The sequence below is a fragment of the Acomys minous genome (assembly GCF_964271855.1).
Source record: "Acomys minous genome assembly, chromosome: 20".
In the NCBI taxonomy this organism is placed as follows: domain Eukaryota; kingdom Metazoa; phylum Chordata; class Mammalia; order Rodentia; family Muridae; genus Acomys; species Acomys minous.
Genome location: NC_140502.1, coordinates 18,039,487 through 18,059,156, shown reverse-complemented (window position 1 = coordinate 18,059,156; position 19,670 = coordinate 18,039,487). Strand labels below are relative to the sequence as shown.

The 19,670-nt window shown below is 57.3% G+C and overlaps 2 protein-coding genes across 3 annotated transcripts; one reads left to right on the top strand and one right to left on the bottom strand.

Moving 5' to 3' along the window:
* Nucleotides 1–465: 465 nt before the first annotated feature.
* CALM3 (calmodulin 3) lies at nucleotides 466–9,146 on the top strand. Its single transcript, XM_084771119.1, has 6 exons — nucleotides 466–673; nucleotides 4,785–4,815; nucleotides 6,758–6,901; nucleotides 6,992–7,098; nucleotides 7,217–7,352; nucleotides 7,477–9,146. Exons 1-6 carry the CDS (start codon nucleotides 671–673, stop codon nucleotides 7,503–7,505), a joined length of 450 nt encoding a protein of 149 aa, XP_084627245.1. The 5' UTR covers nucleotides 466–670; the 3' UTR covers nucleotides 7,506–9,146.
* Nucleotides 9,147–14,606: 5,460 nt separating this feature from the next.
* Nucleotides 14,607–18,474, bottom strand: PTGIR (prostaglandin I2 receptor). 2 transcript variants are annotated; one of them, XM_084771014.1, is made up of 3 exons: nucleotides 18,123–18,474; nucleotides 17,397–17,513; nucleotides 14,607–15,934 (listed from the first exon to the last, which is right to left on the bottom strand). In XM_084771014.1, the coding sequence occupies exons 1-3, from the start codon at nucleotides 18,162–18,164 to the stop codon at nucleotides 15,539–15,541; spliced, it is 555 nt and encodes a 184-aa protein (XP_084627140.1). In that variant the 5' UTR covers nucleotides 18,165–18,474; the 3' UTR covers nucleotides 14,607–15,538. The 2 variants fall into 2 exon arrangements, with proteins under 2 accessions (XP_084627140.1, XP_084627139.1); XM_084771013.1 differs by having other exon boundaries at nucleotides 17,397–18,474.
* Nucleotides 18,475–19,670: the final 1,196 nt, after the last annotated feature.

Genomic DNA, 19,670 nt, shown 5'->3' with positions numbered 1-19,670 from the left:
CACACGCGCGCGCACACACACGCCGCGCGCGGTGGCTCGCCCCACTTTGACGCATTGCAGGGAAGGCCGGACCAATCGGAGCGGCGTTCTCATTTCCGCCACGAGGCGGGCCCAATAGCGGCGCGGCTCACAGAGGGACGCGTCACTCCCCGCCAGCCCATGCCCGTCCGCCAGAGTGTGGGGGGGGGCGAGTGGGGGAGCGGGTGGGGAGATGGGGGGAGGGGGGAATGGAGGAAGCGGGAGCTGAGGCCAAGGGGCTGTGAGAGCACGGGAGTAGTCCGCGCGGCTTGTGGGGCGGGGGGCGGGAGCGCGCGCCGCCGGGCTCTGCGGGATGGGCGAGCCGCGCGGTCCCGCCTGGCGCGGAGGGATCCGGAGGGGGCCGCAGTGCGGCGGGAGCGCGCGCGGGGCGGGGCGGGGCCGAGGCGGGGCGGGGGCGCGCGCGCGCTCTGCGGCCGTTGAGGCACCGTTGGGGCGGGCGGCGGCAGCGGTGGCAGCGGCGGCGGCGGCGGCGGCGGCTGTGGCTGTGGCGGTGGCGGTGGCGGCGGCGGCGCGCGCTGCGGGCAAGAGAGAGTGTGGAGGCGCGGACGCGCGGCGGAGCTCGAGCTGCTGCAGCTGCTGCCCGCCGCCAGAGTAACCTCGATCCCGGAGCTCCGGATACCGGTGCCTCGCCATGGTGAGTGAGGCTGCCGAGGTCGGGAGGGGGACCCACCCCCACCCCTCCATCCCCGAGACGGCGAGCAAAACCCTGGGAGGGAGAGGCCGGGACCCTCGGGATCGCCCAAGCGGCCCTTGGGACTTTTAGAAGCGGTTTTAGCAGCAGATGGAATTTGCTGGGACCTCGAAACGGACCACCTAAAGGCTTCAATATGCAGCACCGGGGTACACCTCCCCCCTCCCAACCCCCGCCCGGGCAGCATTCGGATCCATCCCGGGGCGATTGGTCCTTAGAGTCACATCCACCCCAATCCCCGGGAGGAGGAAATAGGAAACGCCGGCGATGAGGACTTTGGGTCCTAGGGAGAATGCAGGAGGCTGGTCCTGGAGGGGGTGGCCGTGGGTTTAGGAGAGGGGGACCGGTCGGTTCTTATGGGGGTGTTCTGCAGAGGATAGGACAGATGGGGATCCGGGGTCACTTCTGCATACTGGACCCCTATGGGGGAGGGGGGTCTCCAAGGACAAGCATTGCCGAGGAGGAGGAGGAGGAGGAGGGTCAGGTGCAGGCTGAGGTGAGGAGGAGGCCGAGGTGGGTGGCAGCTAAGGTTAGAAGATGCTCTTGGGGACTGAGAGGAGTTGGGGGTCATAGAGAACGTTTAAAGGAGTAGGAATGTGTTCACGGGTGATGGGGGAACCAGGACCAGGGAGCCTTTTGGAGAACTACGGTGGTGGGTAGCTGAGAAAGATTCTGAGGTTTTTTAGGCTGTTGCACTTGGAAGAGAGAGATTGAAGGGGAGGGTTGGTGAGGTGTGTTTTGTTTGGGTCGGAGAAAAACGGGGTTTCCAAGGTGAGGCATGGGGGGGAGGACTTGAGTTTGGGTGGTAGGGGTGAGATTGGACAGGCTTCTACGAGGAAGTCATGGTAGGAGACAATGAATGGTTGCTGAGGTAGGGCCTGGGTTTAGAGGTGGGTGTCTCAGGGGAAAGGTCCTCCCCGACACAAAGGCGGATGACTCCGGGGTTAGCAGTGGGCTGCTGCAGAGGCTGTGTGCTCCCCTATCCCTGGGAAAATGGGGCTGGGCCAGGCTGAAGGCACCACCGCCGCCGGCAGTGGGAGCAGGTGGGCGGAGTTGTTCCGGGCTCTATTGCGCACTGAAAGCTGCCTGAGATGGGAGTGGGGTCAAAGTTTGGGATGCATCAAATGGGGAGCTATCTTGCTTTAAGCCGGGAAGCCTGGCCCCCTCATTGTCCCTTTCCAGGCCGGGAGAGCTGCCTTTTCCCTCCAGCTTCATGCACCTGCTTCCCTTCGCTGTGCCAAATGACAGTGCAATACAGTACGGCGTGGTGTCAGTGACAGACGCCTAGTCTCATTCCCCTCAGGGTGGGGGCTGCAGCGGCGGGCCGGAGAAGACCTCCAAAGGACCGGCTCAGGGCGCGAGGGCCACTTGGTTTTTCCAGGCCTCTTCCCCAGCTCCCTAGAGCTTCTAGAAACAAAATAGCAAATGACTTCTCCGCTGGTCGTAACCACCCACAACACCCCCAGCCCTCCGCACCCCCCCCCCACACCCCCCCAGGGCTCAGACTGGGAACCGTGTGCACCACCCTCCCTGGCAAAGCTGGGGAGGACAGGCAGCCGCCACCATGTATCAGATCTCATACTGCTGACACAGACCTGAGGGCTCCTCTTGCGGCCACCCCATCCCCCGCCCTGGGCAGAGCCTAGCTAAAGGGGCCCTGCAGCTTGGGCAGCTGCCAGCAGCCCCCACTCCCCACCTCCAAAGGAGGGTCCCAGCTTTGGCCCTGACCAGCTTTTTTCTCTCTCTCGGTTTGGAACCGGCAACGTATGGGAGGCAGGAGTCCCTGGTAACTGGCCTTGGACTTTGGCCTGAGCTCCGTGGCTCCTCCTTGGCCCGGGTGAGGAGCCCTGGCCTTGGTTTCTGAGCTCATTTAACACTGCTTTTCTGGCACCCGCTGGGGCTGGGGCAAAAGAGAGAAATAATCCCTTCTTCCTTCCTCACCTCAAGCTGTTCTTTCTTGTGTGTTGGGGTGGGGTGGGGGGGTCTCTTTGGAGCCTGAGGTGAAGGCTTTGGGAAACTGGAGACAAATAGGCTGGTCTGCAGTGAAAGCTAACCATCTGGCTGGGCCAGCCACCAGCAATAGTCAGTTTTACTTCTTGGCCACCCGTCTCCCAGGCCAGCAGCAGCCCTGCCTTGCTGTCTTCGGCCTTTCCTTGATGGAGCAGGGGGGGAAAGGGGGCTCCTGGATGTCGGGGAGATTGTCCGACAGGCCCTCCACAGAGCCAGGGCCACGCCTATTTGCAGCAACCTTGACAGTGCCTCCCCTGCAGCTTCCAGCTCTTTGGAGGAGAAGTGGCACATAGCAGCCTCCAGAGCCACCCTGGGCCATTGTGCAGCCTGCCTTGGACTCCGTGCTCCCATGTCCTTTTAGTGTCACCAAAAGGAGAAGGGACCAGGGCTTCATGCAGGCAGCGCTGTGTGATGGGAGGGTCCCTGTGTGGGCTGGCTTTTCCCATACTAGGCTCACGGAAGAGGATGAAAAACAGATGCGCTCCATAGCCGTCCTCCCGCGGCTCCACTGTGCTCCTACCCGCCCCCCCTTACAGCCCCCCCCCCCAAGCACAGGCTGGCCTTGGTAACCAGAACCCTATTCTCTTGTCACTTTCTGGGAGCAGCCAGCAGCAGTGTCCTCAGGTGTCAGAACCAAGGGGTGGGCGCCCCGTTGCTCTTTGCCCAGCCCTCAAGCGCAGGAGGGCAGGGCGAGCAAGGGCTCCTTGGCCTGAGTCATTTTTGATAGCTATGCAGAAGACTATCCATTTGGTCTTTACCATCTCTACCCCAACTCCACCCCACCCCCACCCCCACCCCCACCCCGCCCTAACCCCCTCTGCAGGCATCTCCCCTCTATCACTTTGGCTCTTCTCCTCTACTGCCTGGTTTGGGGCTTGGTCTCAAGTTTCTCTAGATTAGCAATACCCTCCCTCCCCCACCCCACCTGACTTGTGAGTATAGAGGGGGTGGGCTGCTATTTTCAAGACCTGTTCGAGAGGCGGTGGTTGGGTGGTTGCCTCCGCTGGGAGCTCAGGGCCTTAGTAAAATGATGCAGGCGGCTACCATAGTTCACTTCCATTTCTGTGGCTTGCAAGCTCAGGCCAGGCTCCTGCTGTGGCCTTGATGCCCCTTGCCCACACGGGAAGAGAAAAGGGAACATCATCTGAGCTTCAGGGTCGTGTGTCCCCCCCCACCCCACCCCAGGATGGTGGAGGCTCTTGTTTCAGGATTCACACCTAAAGAAAGAAAACTGGCCCTATTAACCGTTTCACAGCTTGAAGGGGGATCCGGCCCCACCCCCACCCCCATTTTGCCCCTCCCTCAAGGACTTGCACACCCCAAAAGATAACCAGGGAAGGAAGAGCTGAGAGCTGTGCTTCCTCCACATGGCTGGGCTGCCTTCTGCCATGGCTGGCCAGCCCGGACTGAAAGGGTTAAAAACTGCAGCACTGAGTCTGGCAGGCGGAAGCCCAAGCTGGCTCTAGTCCTTTGCCACCTTTGGGGCTTGGCCCCCTAGCCCCCAAAGTAACTGAGGTGCACGGGAGGGGGCAGGGCAGCCTCTTGCCTCACCAGGCTTCTCTCGGGCCCTGGAGCAATTTGGAGCCACACTGCCTGGGCCTGGTACCTCCGCATAGGAGACCCGAGAAACCAGCAAAGATAGCCCCAGACCGCCTCCCTCTGCCCTACCCAGCTACTGGCCTGTTTTGCTTTGGAGCCTTCTAGAGCATTTGATGAGGCCTCTAGGGCAGCTGCTTTTTGCCTCAGCCCCTGGGGGGCTCCCAGAGTGAAACCTCAGCGCCACGTGTACCCTGTCCAGGTTGGGCTGGAGCAGCCGTGTTTCCCAGCCTGCACTGGGCAGGCCTGTGGTGCCAGCCTACCCTAACCCGGGGTTTGGGAGGCCTGATTATCCCAGCCCCTGACTCTGACACCCTCTTCTCTTGCCTGTCAGGAATGCCTTAGGGAGCCAGCCTCAGCAGAGGGGGGCTGGGCGGGGGGTAGGGGGGAGGCCACATCTAGGGTGGCTAGGTAGCCCAGTGACAGACTGTCCTTCCTCCTTTTCCAGGCTGACCAGCTGACCGAAGAGCAGATCGCAGGTGAGTTTGCTTCTCTGTCCCCGGCCAGATCTCAGCTAGCCCCTGTATCTCATAGACTGTGTGTCAAGGAGCTAAGCCAGGTGCTGCCACAGCTTACTCGGGGCCTTGAAGTAAACCTCTCATGCAGGGCCTGCTCGGCTGTCCCTCCCAGTTCCAGCCAGCCAGGCTGAGAAGGCGTGCCCCCCTACCTCTCCTGTGGATCCCGGAAGATGGCTGGGCACTCCCACCTCTGCTTGCTCACTGCTTCCTCTTTTCCCTCTTCCCGCCCTGTCTCCAGACAGGCAGCTTGCCTGCCCTCTACCAGAGCTCAACTTCCTTGACCCCCAACTCGTGCAGGCAGCCCCTTTCTCTCCGTCACTCCTTGCCTGTGTGGTGCAGGCTTGTCCAGTGGGCCACAGGTGTCCTGTTTTCACTTCCTCTTCCCCCTGCCCCAGGAATCAATTCCTAGAGCACAGGACTTGATTTTGCTGGTCACCACCCTTGCTTCTATGCCTGGAGCATAGCAGTCCCCACATAAATCCACAATAATCGGTCACCTCCCAAAAGCTAAAGGGAACGCCCTAGACCCCAGTGATTTAATTTTGTGACCGTGCCCCCAACCCAAGCCCCTGGAAGACCAAGCGATAGAGCTGTAGATTGTGTCTCTGGTGTTGCTCCTCTACACCCTGTGCTTCTGGAAAACCTGGGGCAGCTCCCGGTGTTTCTCCTAACCACCACAAAGCTGACCAGAGACCGATGTAAGAAGAAAGGCCTCTACTCCTAGCTTTTGCTGGCTCTGTGACCAGGTGATAGCCGTGCACCTGCTTTCTCAGAGTCTACACTTTGGCCCTGCACAGGTAGAGACCCACCAAGGAAAGATTAAAAAATTGAACTTGTTTGTTGGTCACAGGCTTGGGGGTCATACGATCTCCTGCTGTCTATTGCCAGCAGCCAGGCCTCAGCACAGGGAGATGACTGCATCCCCGAGGAAACTTGGGACTGTTTCCCCAGAGCCCAGAAGTTTAGATTCATAGCTGGCCAGCAGCAGAGCATGTCCCCCACCCCACCCCACCTGCCATCCCTACCCTGGCCTTCCTGTAACACAAACACCTCAATTTTCACCGTGTGCCCATTAGCAACACGTCCACCACTCCCCTCCGCCACCGCCCCCACCCCCACCCCCAGCCCACACCCTCTGGGAACAGGCTGCCAGGCATCTGTTCTCAGAGGGTTTGGGGGTGGGGAGCTCTGGGTGCCAAAGTGGGCCCAGTGGGAGGGCAGGAGCCACATGCTTCTCTCCCCTCTCCTGATGCGGCCCCAGCTGTGGCCTTCCCACGCAGCACCACGCTCCTCGTCCTCCTGACTTGGCAGCCATCTCCCTCTGCCTCCCACCCCCTCAACCCCAAGCACTGCCCATCAGCCAGGCCCTGCTGCGGACCACCCCCACACGTCGCTGCCCCCACGGGGCTTGGCTCCTCCTCTAGAAGCCGGTAGTGCCCACAGCCGGGGACTGGGCTGGCAGTGCCCAACAGAAGGAATCTGATGCCGCATTTCCTTTTGAGGCTGGCCAGAAGCCTCTGTAGCTTCCCTTTCCTCCTCCCCTCCTGCCAGGTAGCCTTGGCTACTGAACTTCAGGTGAAGAGTGGTCTTGCTTGCCTGTACCCACTCCATCACTTTGGTCCAGTGCATCATTTGAGAGAGAGGCGCCAGAGCCAGGGACCAAGGAGAAACAGGGTGGTCAGAGGGGCACATCTGTCAAGCCAGGTTGCTTAGCTACATGGGCTGAGGAGAAACTTCTCATGCTATATGGGGAGTAGAGTGTGAAAGAAGGCGGGGGTACACCAAGGAGGGGGGGCCTGACCCCAAGGCCTGACTCCCTTCGACTCCCCCCCCCCCACACTCTTACCTGCACATGGGTGACGTTAGCCTTTTTGACTCCTGACATGTTCCGTTCCTTCTCCAGAGTTCAAGGAAGCCTTCTCCCTCTTCGACAAAGACGGAGATGGCACCATCACTACCAAGGAGTTGGGGACTGTGATGAGGTCGCTGGGGCAGAACCCCACTGAGGCCGAGCTGCAGGACATGATCAACGAGGTCGATGCTGACGGTGAGCCCCACACTGCTCGCCCAGCGGCCCAGGGAGCGCGCTCTCTAGAGGCCGCTAGGTGACAGCTCTCTCCTTCCCCTCTTCTTCTAGGCAATGGGACCATTGACTTCCCAGAGTTCCTGACCATGATGGCCAGGAAGATGAAGGACACGGACAGCGAGGAGGAGATACGAGAGGCCTTCCGTGTCTTTGACAAGGTAGGCAGCCCTGTGGCGGGGAGAGGCGGTTGGCACTCCCTGCCTGCGACAGCTCTCCCACCAGGGGTGGGGGGTGGGGGAAGCTGAGTGACAAGCCTCTGTCCCCCAAACCCCCCAGGATGGGAATGGCTACATCAGCGCCGCTGAGCTGCGTCACGTCATGACGAACCTGGGGGAGAAGCTAACGGATGAGGAAGTGGATGAGATGATCCGAGAGGCTGACATCGACGGAGACGGCCAGGTCAACTATGAAGGTGAGTTATGGTGCGCCTGCGCACACACGCGGAGCATCCTCCAGGCCCCGCAGCTGGGGGGGGTGGAGGGCAGCAGGGGCTCAGCCTGTGAGGGCTCAACTCCTCCTCCGCATCTCCTTGGCAGAGTTTGTACAGATGATGACTGCGAAGTGAAGGCCCGGGCAGCTGGCCATGCCCGGCTCCTCCTGATCTCTTCGCGCGCTCTCCTCTCTCTCTCTTCAACACTCCCCCTGCGTACCCGGTTCTAGCAAACACCAATTGATTGACAGAGAATCCGATAAAGCAACAAAAAGATTTGTCCCAAGCTGCATGACTGCTCTTTCTCCCTCCTCCTGACTGTCCCTCCATGTCCCTCATCGCTTCCTTTGGCCTCCCCCCTTTCCCCTCCCCACCTCCATTCCCATTTTCCAGGCCTGATGCATTCATAAGGTGAACTCCGTTGCCCTGGGGAGCCTCTGCCCTCCTTATCCAGCCCGGATGGCTCTCCTCCGTTTTTTTGTTTTTGTTTTGTTTTTTTTTTGGTTTGTTTCCTTTTGTTTGTCCTTCTTTGGGTGCTGGGGTGGCCTCCAGTCCTGTCCCTTCCCAGAGGGGAGGGGAGTGAGGCCTTCTTCAAGTGGAGGAGCCTGTCCTCTGCCACTGTCGCATGCACCCCCAGCCCTGTGATTCTGTGTGCAAACCCAGCAGCCTGTGGGGCAGGGTGTCAAGAAGAGGAGGGGTTGTTCCAGGACTGAGGGTGTCGAGGAAAGTGTGGCAGTGACCAGGATGGGGGGGGGGAGGGTAGAAAGGGGGCAGGAAGGCCTTGGAAGCTAACATGCTTTTTACTGCTGGAGGGGGACGGGCAGAGCGGACGGCACTGGGGTCTCGCTGGCGCTGTTCTGAAACCATCTGGCTGGCTTTCTGAGGTCAGGCTGGGCAGGGGGCTGCCACTGGCCCTCATCCCTCCAGCGATCTCACGCTGTTCTGTAAATACCTGGTGCTAACATCCCATGCCGCTCCCCTATGGAGTCCCCAGCCGCCTGCCCAGTTCAGGGCTGGTCCAGGACCGGATGAGGGGATGGTCGCTGTGTAATGTGCTGGTGATCTTTTTCCTTTTTTTTTTCTTTTTCTTTTTCTTTTTTTTTTTTTTTTTTTTTTACCCTTGCCCCTTTATACCCCTTAAAACTTTGGTTTTTGTCCCAAACATGCCGGGCCAACAAAAGGGTGGGGAGAGGGGAGACGAACCCCACCATGCTCACAAGAACCAACCTGCAATAAACACTTATATGGGCCGCCGCACAGAGCACGCAGCGGGCACCTCCTGCCCCTCCGTGGTGACTTGGCATCGCTTTCTGCCCGCCTCTGCCCTCACCCTGCCTGCCCCACTCCTCAGCGGACAGCATGATCCGCGCGCGCGCCCATGCGCCCTTGCTTCTGACTATAGCCTCTGGGACACGTCAGTCAATGTGGGCAGTTCTGTCTGGGTTCCCTTCCCTTCTCTGTTCTCATCTGGCCCCCCCCAGGGCGATCACGTTGCTTTTGCTGGGACCTGCCCAGCTTTGAGACTCTCTTCTCCACTCCTCGGCACTAGCCTCGAGCGAGGGAGGGATGGAGCATTATCAGGAGACCCAGCCAAGAGTTGAGGGCAAGGGCAGGTAGGCGTGAGGCTGTGGACTTTGCGGAATGTTTCGGGTTTTTTGTTTTTGTTTTTGTTCTTTTTTTTTTTTTTTTTTTTTTTAAACCGGGCAATATTGTGTTCAGTTCAAGCTGTGAAGAAAAATATATATCAATGTTTTCCAATAAAATACAGTGACTACCTGTCTGGACTCTTCCATCTGTCCTCAGACCTCCTCTGGGGACAGGTCACCAAGGGCAAGGTGCTACCCTGGCCCCAGCAGTATGGATCTGTGTGTATGAGGGAGGAATGCAAAGACAGGCCTGTCACCAAGAGAGCACCCAGAGGCACCTGACCCCAGGGGAAGGAAGGCTGCTACAGCCAAAGGAACTATGGAAACCCTGTGACAGACCAGGACATGAGGGCCAAAGAACATCTAGGCTGGTGGAGCAGAGGATGACATGTCTTCTGTGCGTGGCCTCCTGGGTAGGGCACCCAATCGAGCCTGGGTGGCGCTGATGGCCTGTGTAAATAAGTAGCAGGAGTGTGGCAGAGGGGATCAGACTTGCTTTGAAGTAAAAAAGTCAAGTAAAAAAGCCAAGCAGCTGTGGTGACTTGCCCTCAGGGGCCAGCCTGGGCTTCAGAGAGACCCAGTCAGTCGCAATGTACAGCTGTAACTGGACTTCTGTGAGGCTGTTGAGAGAGAAAACCTCCCAGTTCTCTGGGGATGCCTGAGAATTGGGGTGGGAGGGCTCCCAGCTGCCAGTCCCCCTCGACACTCCTAATTTCAAGGGCTGGGCTTTAGATAAGACTTTTCTTTTCTTTTCTTTTCTTTTTTAAAATATTTTATTTAATTTTAACTTATGTGCATTGGTGTGAGAGTGTCAGATCTCGGCGTTACAGACAGTTGTGAGCTGCCATGTCGTTGCTGGGAATTGAACCCGGGTCCTTTGGAAGAGCAGGCAGTGCTCTTAACCCCTGAGCCATCTCTCCAGCCCTTCTTTTCTCCCCCCCCCCCCCCCAAGACAAGGTTTCTCTGTGTAGCCTTGGCTGGGTTGGACTTACTTTGTAGACCAGGCTGACCTCGAACTCACAGCGATCCTCCTGCCTCTGCCTCCCGAGTGCTGGGATTAAAGGCGTGCGCCACCACCGCCCACCTGATAAGACTGCTTTTGGGGCCAGAGAGATGGCTCAGCAAACAAAAGCCCAACAGCCTACGTCAGCTGCTGTGGCACACATCTGTGGTCCCAGGCCTCCAGTGATGGGATAGCAGAGTCTGTTCAGAGATCCTGCTTCAAAGCAAGGCAAGAGAACAGCCTACTGACCCCATACATGACAGCATGCACTCACACAAGGCAAATGAGGCCACTTGGGCCACATCCTACTTCTTCCTGGGCCTCAGTTTACTAAAATGGGAAATACTGAAATATTAGAAATAACCCCTGTGTCGTACCACTGTGTATTCCCTTGGCCACCCCGGCCAGGTGGCCCACTCGTGGTGGCCATATTCTGGCATAGGCACGTGAACTGGAGACTTTTTTTGTTTTGTTTTGTTTTCGAGATGGGAGGCCTAAGTGGATAAAACCTCCCACTTCTTGGAAGTGGTGCATAAAGTTTTCCCTTCCCCTGCTCGCTGGGCTCCCAGACACCAAGCGTCTAGCTACAGCATAGCCCAACGCAGGCCCCGCCCCCTGTGTGGTTCTTCGTCCTTAACGATGCTTGGGAAGACATTACCCGCAGCCACATTGTTAAATAACCACCACACTGCCCCTTCTGTTTCTTTTTTTTTTCCCCTGAGACAAGGATTCTCCATGTAGCCTCACCTGTCCTGTACTTGCTCTGTAGACCAGGCTGGCCTCGAACTCAGGTTTTACCTGCCTCTGCCTCTGCCTCTGCCTCCCTGAGTGCTGATGTTAGAGGTGCGTGCCCCCCACCCCCCCCCACCCCCCCACCCACCCCCCCCCCGTCACCACCCCCCCCAGCTTCCCCTTCTAATCTTTTACAAACCAAAGACACCACGCAGAGCACTCAGCTTCTGACTGTCCCAGGGTGAGAGGACTAAGGACTGGCTGCCACAGCCCAAGGCTATTGTCAGGGAGTCGTGTCGAGGTCAGGTTCCCAGATCTAGGCCAACTAGAACCTGGCCACTGACAGTGTGCCACGCAGGGTCCCCTCACTTCCCAGCAGACAGCCCATGAAGCAAGCGGAGGCTCCTTCTCGGCGTCATTCTCAGGGTGGCCAGCAGATGGAGCTATGAGCAGAGAAGGCCTGCCCCTCAGGGCCTTGAGCCTGGTGTATATTATTAGTGTGCTGTTTAACAGTTCGTTACAATTGAGTTTCTTTTTGTTGTTTTTTTGGTTTTGTCTTTTGTTTTTCGAGACAGGGTTTCTCTGTGTAGCCTTGGCTGTCCTGGACCTGCTTTGTAGACCAGGCTGGCCTCGAACTCACAGCGATCCACCTGCCTCTGCCTCCCGAGTGCTGGGATTATAGGCGTGGGCCACCACGCCCATCTACAATTTAGTTTCTTTAGCAACTTGGGAAGCTCTTGGCTGGCTGCAGTTTGGTGCAGTTGGGTGGTGTGGCTGGCCTTGCAGGAGATGCGCATGTTCACCTGTGCTAGGGACAGCTCTCTGACCTCATTAATTTCCTCAGCATGGCTCCCAATGTTCCTGATGTCTGTCTGTCTGTCTCTGTGTCTCTGTCTCTCTGTCTCTCTCTCTCTCTTTGTTTTTTGAGACAAGGTTTCTCTGTATAGCCTTGACTGTCCTGGACTCACTTGGTAGACCAGGTAGACCATGCTGGCCTCGAACTCACAGCCATCCACCTGCGCCTGCCGAGTGCTGAGATTGAAGGCGTGCGCCACCGCACCCGGCGGGGTCTTCGTTTCTGTAACTGAATGAAGCCTCTAGGATAGAAGCAGACCCACTCCCAGCAGTCCACGATGGACTCCCACCAGACCATGGCGGGCTTCAGGAATTTTCCCTCACCCATCCGTGTGCCATGCCCTACCTATCTTTCCTCGGCCCAGTTTGTAATTTCACAGATGGATGTGATTATTCATCCGTTGTCCGCTGTACTGTGAGCCAAGCAGGGCCGAGGCTGTGCCACTCACTTACTGCTCCAGCAGATACTGAGTAGCCCACAGCAGGCCCAAGGGAAAGCTTGAGGAGTTACTAACACATGAGTGGCCTGAGAAACCAGTGAGGTCTTGGACGCCAGAGTCAGAAATGAAACACTCCCTGCTGCTCAGCTGGATTGCTTCCTAAATCCCTCGCCCAATTCAGCCACCACCTCCAAGAAGCCCTCCCTGATCTCGCCTCCCCAAGCCCTGCCCACGTGAACACAGGGCTGTCTTCTTCACTCAACAGGGAGCCCCAGGAGGGCAGAACCAGGGTTGTACCTGTCACTGGCATGTCCCTAACAACACAAAGGACACGCCACAATATGAGAGGCCAGACATAGATATATTCTGGCAGGCTGCCATCATGGGACCAAAATGTATCAGAAAGGGGTCAAGGAGGAGGTGAAGGGGGCTTTGCAGGGGGCAGGGGTTGGTTTTTCGAGGCAGAGTCTCTGTGTAGCCTTGGCTGTCCTGGAATCATTTGTAGACCAGGCTGGACTTGAACTCACAGTGATCTGCCTGCCTCTGCCTCCTGAGTGCTGGCATTAAAGGCATAGGCCACCACCACCCGGCTCTGAGGCGAAGTTTAAGTATGATCTTTATTCCATGTTCTGGGGTGCTAGGGGTTGACTCCCAAGACTCACACTCATGAAATGCATGTTCCACCCTGAGCAGGAACGCCTCTACCCCCAACCCCTGCCCTGGTACCAAAATGTTGAATATTGAGCACCGGGGCCCCTGCTAGGCAAGCGCTAACCACTGAACCACATTTTTCTAAACCAGAGCTGCCCTTAAGCTCTGTGTGGCTGAGGGTCAGCTTGCACCTCCTAACCTCCTTCCTCTACCCACAAAGAGGGGACAGGCATGCATCACCCTTTGTTTGTTTTACACATTGCCTTCCTATCTAGATTAGCCTTACACTCTCAGTCCTGCCTCAGCCCGCCCATCACTGAGATTATGGGCATAAGCCACCATGCCCAGCTGACGTCATTAATAGTTTCATCTGATATTATTCTGCCGGGATTGACATGAAGCTGGGCGTGGTGGTCTACACCTCACATCCCAGCCTAGGGAGGTAGAGGTAGGAGGATCAGAGAGTTGGAGGTTATCCTCTGCTATATGGCAAGTTCTAGACTAGCCTGGGCTACAGGAGACCCTGTCTAAGAAGTTCAAAGGTGAGCTAGGATGATGGTTCAGTGGGAAAAGGCACACGGTAATATAATCATGAGGTCCAGACCCCAGCACCCACTTAGCAAGCTGGATGCCCCAGCACACTAAAAACTCCAACCCAAAGGGGCTCAGTGCCCTCACCTGGCTTCTGGACATGCAAAGATGCACACACACACACACACACACACACTCTCTCTCTCTCTTCTGGACATGCAAAAATGCACACACACACAGAGGCTTCTGAACATGCAAAGATGCACATATGCAAAAACACATGTACACACACAGAGACAGTCAGAGAAAGAGACAGAGACAGACACACTGAGAGAGAGACAGACAGATAGGGAGAAGGGACACACAGACAGCTAGAGATAGAAGAGGAAGACAGACACAGGGTGAGGGGAGACACAAATCTTTTTTTTTTTTAACAACATGGAAGTTTCTAGAAGCCTTCATTATTTTTCAGTATTACTTTTTTTTATTGTGGTAAAATACCCGTAAATAAAAATCATTATTTTAACCATTTTCCGATCACAGGCAAATCAGTGGTACCTGGACCATTTATAGCAACTGTCCCCGTACAGTACTTTCCAGTACCTGCTTTCTGCTCACCTCAGCCTGGTCTGTTCTGTGACTTTATCTGTGGTGATTTGGTTTTGGAGACCCACTCTAAACTGTCCTAGGCTGTCCTTGAACTCTCTGTAGTACCTGAGGATGACCTTGAACTCCAACCCTTCTGCCCAAGCATAGAGTTGGGGTTGCAGGCATGCGGTGCAGAACAAGCTTACCTCAGCCTGCTTTCACCTCTCCCGACACGCCTTGCTCTTCCTGAATGTGATCTGAAATATATTTACTAGGGGGGAAAAAAGTCAAAAGAAATCCTTGCTCTGTTTTCTAATTAATGTTTGCCCAGGCAACAATATTGACAGCAACAGCAGTAATAATAATAATGCCCACTGAGCGAAGATGCTCTTTTGGGAGAGGGTCACTTAATGCTCACAGCTGCCCTGTCAGATTTGAGTGGAAAAGTCACCGAGGTACAAAGAGGCCGTGAGAAAGTGGGAGATACAGACCTACTCCACGTTTTCACTGTGTGCCCCAGGCTGGGGGATTGCCCTCTCTGGGCCTTGGTTCTACCCCCCCCCCCCAGGAAAAGCTTTGTTAACACGCTGCCAAGCAGATGCAGTGGGAGGTCAAATGACCAGGGCGGCTGAGAAACAGGAACCCAGGGCAGCAATGAGGAGCATCTGTTTGCCCTCCCCTAGCCCAGCCCTCTGGCTGACTCACTTCCCTTCGTACCAGTCAACTCATTCCCAAGGGCCGCCCCGGGGACGGACTTGCCTGTGTGCCCCCCTCCTGTCTCCCCCCCCCCGTTTCCCTCCCCCCCCAGTCCCCAGGCAGGCAGAGTTGACACCTGCTGACTTCAGGCTCCCCTGGGAGTTTGTTGGATGAATGAGCGAGATCTTTGCAGAGGTTCCAAAGATGGTAAGCTGAGGTCCAGTTCTAAAAGGAGGCAGTTTGTTGCAGGATCGTGGGGGGAGGGGGGCCTCGGGGGGGGGGGAACAGGCTTGGGACATGAAGCAACATTCCTATGAAGTCCTTGGGGCCCCCTGTGCGTGCAACATCAGCACCATCTCTGTCTTGTCCCCTGTGTCCTCCCCCAAAGTTCACATGGTACAGTTCCCCCCCCCCCCACGCCCAAGCTGAGGCATTTCTCAGGCCACTTCACGTGTCCAGTAATGTCACCTGCAGTTCAGTGGCCTTCTCCCTCTCCACTTCCTTTTAGGATTCAGGACCCCCAAGTCAAATAGGGGATGGGAAAAGGGGCGGGGAGGCAGAGACATTTCTAAGAAAAGTTGCTGGACCCGCTTGGGAGAGGGCATGGCTGTGTCCCCTGGGGACCTGGGGTGGGCAGCCAGGGGCCCCCTCGGTGGAAAAGGAGAGCAGACGCTCTTAACCTCAGCTGACTTGAGTCCACAGAAGCCGCTGGGAATTTTTCTGCTCCCTAAATATTTAGACAGTGAGATGGATGGAGAATCCCAGGGCCAGAGCAGCTCGGCCAGGCCCTGGTTATTCTTGAGAGACTCCTTCTTGAGAGCCACAGACCCTTCAGCATCCCTCACCCTCTTCCCGAGGCCTGTAGCCACCACCCCAAACAGGAGGAGGAACAGCAACAGACACCCGCAGACTTTGGGGGTCAAATATGTGGCTTCCACCATTGTCCACTGAGTCCCTGATGTGATGTGCCTTCTGGTCTGGCGACACCGGGCCCAGGATGACATGCAGGACCAGCTTAGTTAGCAATCAACAAAGGGAGCAGGCAACCATGGCTTCCGTTTTGGGTGGCCTTCCCATAGAGCAACTGTCACCGCCAGACAGAGGGACAGAAGCCAACGGTGTCACCTGCCCGGTGCCCCAGGCTGACAGGGGTACCCAGTTCCCTTCCTTTGCCTGAAGAGTAGTGGGAGCTTGCAGGTCTCTTCTCCCCGATGCGGGCCGGGAAAGGGGCGTCTGCAAGTCCCCGTGGGCAGTACGGACACACGAGCAACATAACCAGAGCTTGAGACGCTGGAAGACAGCCTTGCGGAAAAGGATGAAGACCCAGGGGTCCAAGATGGGGTTGAAGGCATTGAAGCGGAAGGCGAGGAGGTCCCCCATCTCGCTGCTGTCCGGGGCGATGGCCTGGGTGAAGCCTCGGATCTGAGGGGCAGGGCAGGCGTCAGGTGCGTCGCTTGGGCTTCCCTTTCCCCATCCCCTTACACCCCCCACCTCCCACTTCTTACCCACAGGGATGAGGGGTTTGTGTGTGGCAGGTTGGAGGGGAAGGAAATGAGATAAGATGAAGAAAGATAGAGAGAGAGTTGCTAACGTGTGGCTGCATCCGGGGAGCAGAGGACAGGAAAGCCCCAGGAGACAGCAGAGGGAACACAGGACAGGGCACTGGGTACCCACCTACCAGACCCACCCTTTGCGGCTGAGGCAACCTTCCCCATTCCCCAACCACGCCCCTCGAGTTCCCCCCACACCTACCACCGCAGATGCCTGAGCCCTTCGAAGCTCCCAAACCCTCATGTGAGCCACCCTTGGAGACAGGTTTGTCAGCCATGGTTAACCCTCAAAAGATTAGCCAGGCGTGGTGGCGCACCCCTTCAATCCCAGCACTTGGGAGGCAGAGGCAGGTGGATCGATGTGAGTTCGAAGCCAGCCTGGTCTACAGAGAGAGATGTCCAGGACAGCCAAGGCTACACAGAGAAACCCTGTCTCAGAAAAACAAAGCAAAGGCTGCAGCACCCCCAAATCTATCCCAAGCCCTATCTCTAATACCCAGCATAAGGGTGTGACTTTATGCCACCCCACACAGGCTGCTGCCGTGGGACGGACAGTAGGAGGCCCCTGTGGGAAACAGTGAGAGAGGCTGAAAGGGTAGGGAAGGCAGGGGTGGGGTCCAGGCTCGGGGAGTGAGTGGGATATGCTCTCAGTTGGTTATATGGCCGGGCTCCAGGATGAGAGAGCCGGGATGGACTCAGCTTGGGTGATCATGGGCAACAGGCACTGTCATCCCTCTGTGAAGAGGGTGACAGGATGGGGACCTTGGTGTCATTTCCTGCCCAGTGCTGCTGAACCGATTGTGTAAGATCAATTTGAAATTCATCTGAAGAGGCATTTGGAAGCCGCTAAGCATTGTGTCAGCAGAAAGCAAGTACTCATGAGCTGTGGGACTCTGTTATCACAGTGGTGTGTTTGATTGAGCATCTGGGCTAAGAGGTGTTGACAGGGGACAACTAATGGGTGGGGGGAAGTGGGGATTGCGGGTGTGTGTGGGGGAGCAGCATCTAGTGGAGAAAAAAAAAGTGGAGAGACTTCTTAAGAGTAGTCAGAGGTAGCCGGGCATAGTGGCGCGTGCCTTTAATCCCAGCATTTGAGAGGCAGAGGCAGTCGGATCTCTGTGAGTTCGAGGCCAGCCTGGTCTACAAAGCGAGTCCAGGACAGCCAAGGAAAAAAAAGTAGTTGGGTTGTTGGATGGTACGCAAAGTCATTGTCTGACCCATTTTGAGCCAAATGAACACAATGGGTGGGGGGAGGGAGGGAGAGAGAGAGAGACAAGAGCTGCATGCTGCCCTCCCTCCCCTCCCCCCTGCCCCCTCCACCAAGGGACACTCACCGTGAGAGGCAGGGAACACACAGCCATGATGCCTGTCATTAGAGCCAGCAGAATCAGATGGTCAACCTCATCTTCTCGCGCCCGAGAGGTTGGCACCGACGAGCCGTGGTGGCGTCTCTGTTGACGGTACATGTGACAGAGGCTGAGAGTGACCGAGCTGTTGCAGAAGACGATGCAGGCCACCAGCAGGGCCATGAGACTGGCGTAGGCCAGGGAGAAGGCACAGCCACCCAGCTGGGTGGACCGCATGCGGATGAAGCACCAGCTCCCGGGACAGTACTGCTGGTGCTCGCCCAGGCCCAGCAAGGGCAGTGAGCAGAAGAGGCAACAGAAAGCGTAGATGGCAGGCAAGGCCAAGCGGGCACAGCGTGGCCCGTCCAGCTGGGCGTACAGGTAGGGGTGACTGAGTGCCAGGCATCTCTCCACAGCCATGGTAAAGAGAATGAGGGTAGAGGCCAGGCCAAAGAAAGTCATGGCAAAGGCGAAAGTGTCACACAGTGCTGAGCCACCGTGGGCCAGGCCCAGCAGCGAGCTGTTGCGAGCGTAGGCCACGAATACCGCAGGGCTCAGAAAGCACGTGCCCAGCAGATCTGTCACCGCCAGCCCAGTGACCAGCACTGCAAAGGCTGATGGGTGTGACCTCCTTCGCATAGCCAGGATGCCCAGGGCCAGCCCGTTGCCCACGACACCAGCCACGAACATCAGGGTGCTGGTGGCAGGTCCTACCGAGTCTCGAACGTAGGTGAGGTTCCGGCAGGAATCTGCCATGCCCTGTTCACTCTCAGCCACCCGCAGCGAGAGGGCTCCCAGGGGTGATGGGGATTTGGGGTGGCGGTGCGCACCAGGATGTCCACCGTCGGCCACGGGTCCTCACAGCCTCTGGGCACTTCCAATGGATCCCCAGTTCCAGGTATGTGTTTCGTCTTTCGTTTTTTATTTCTGTTTTCTCCAGTGTTCCATCTCTTCTTGTTTTTTTTTTCTTCTGTTCCTTCTTCTTCTCTGCCAGTCCTTCCGTCTCTTGAAGTCTCTTTCCTTGTCCCCTTGTGCCTCGGAAGTCCCCTTCCTCTGCGCTTCTCTGTCACCTCCTTTCCAGTTCTGGTCCCCCCCTCCTCAGACCCTTCAGCACCTCTGCCTTCTCCCCGGTCTGCGGGTCTGTGTAGGTCTCTCTCAGCTTCTCCCTCCCGAGGGCCCGCCCTCCCTCCCTCAGCTTGCCTGCTCGCCCCGGCTTTTTTCATTTCCTCTCTGCCCCGCCCTCTCCTCCCCCTGAGCTGGTCTCCAGAGGCCCCCTTGGGCTCCCTGCCTGCTTTCCCTGGCCTGTACCCCATCTCGTGCTGTGGGCATCCATCTCTTGCCTCTGCCTCCCTCCCTATTCCCGCCTCACAGCCCCCAACACAAACACCTGCTGCCACCACACCATGCTCAGCCTCTACTGGTTTGTTTTTTTTTTTTTACAGCCCCAGCATCTCACCTCTGTCTCTGTGTGTCTCTCTCTCTGTCTCTACCATCACCAGCAGCAGCAGCAGCAGCAGCAGCAGCAGCAGCAGCAGCAGCAGCAGCAGCACCCTGGTTCACATCTAAGACCCTGTCCGTGTCACGGCGGTTCAGAGCGCACCAGGGGAGCCAGGCGGGCCCTGGTTCAGTCTGAACTGTCTATGAGTGGTGGCCTCTGAGAGCTATTCTGGGCTTCAGGCCCCGGGGTTAGGGCCTGGCCCCGGGATTGAGAAATGACCAAGACATTCCGATGTAGTGTTTTCCAGACACCAGGGAGAACCCTGCTCCTTGGACACAATTCACTCCTTCCAGGAGTTGAGGAAAGAGAGGCGGCCTGGCCAGACCTCATCCTGGCCTCCTAGATTAGGGATCGCAGAGTCCCCGTGTCAGGACACACAGTTCCTCCGAGGTCTCCAGTTTACAGGGCTCTGGTGACCCACCACTAAAAGTTGACCTCTGGCTTCTCACCATAGCACTTGGAGGCCCCAGGCCAAGTGCTAATGACACTGGCCTCCCACAATAACGCTTTGGCGGAGGGTGGCCATCTCAGGCTCCAGCATTGCTCCCACGCACAAGGCTCCCTCTCATCCTCCTTCGACATACGCCTTCCGCCCCCTTACACCCCCCCACACACCTTCCCACCCACTCCTACCTCCCCCCCAACCCCTGCCCCATGCCATGTCCCTCGGGCCGGTGTGTCAGCCCAGCTGTCAGCGCAGTGGTCATGGGACCTTCTCGCTCCCCCCCTCTCCCCCATCCCCCCCCCAAGTGACCCTTTGTGGC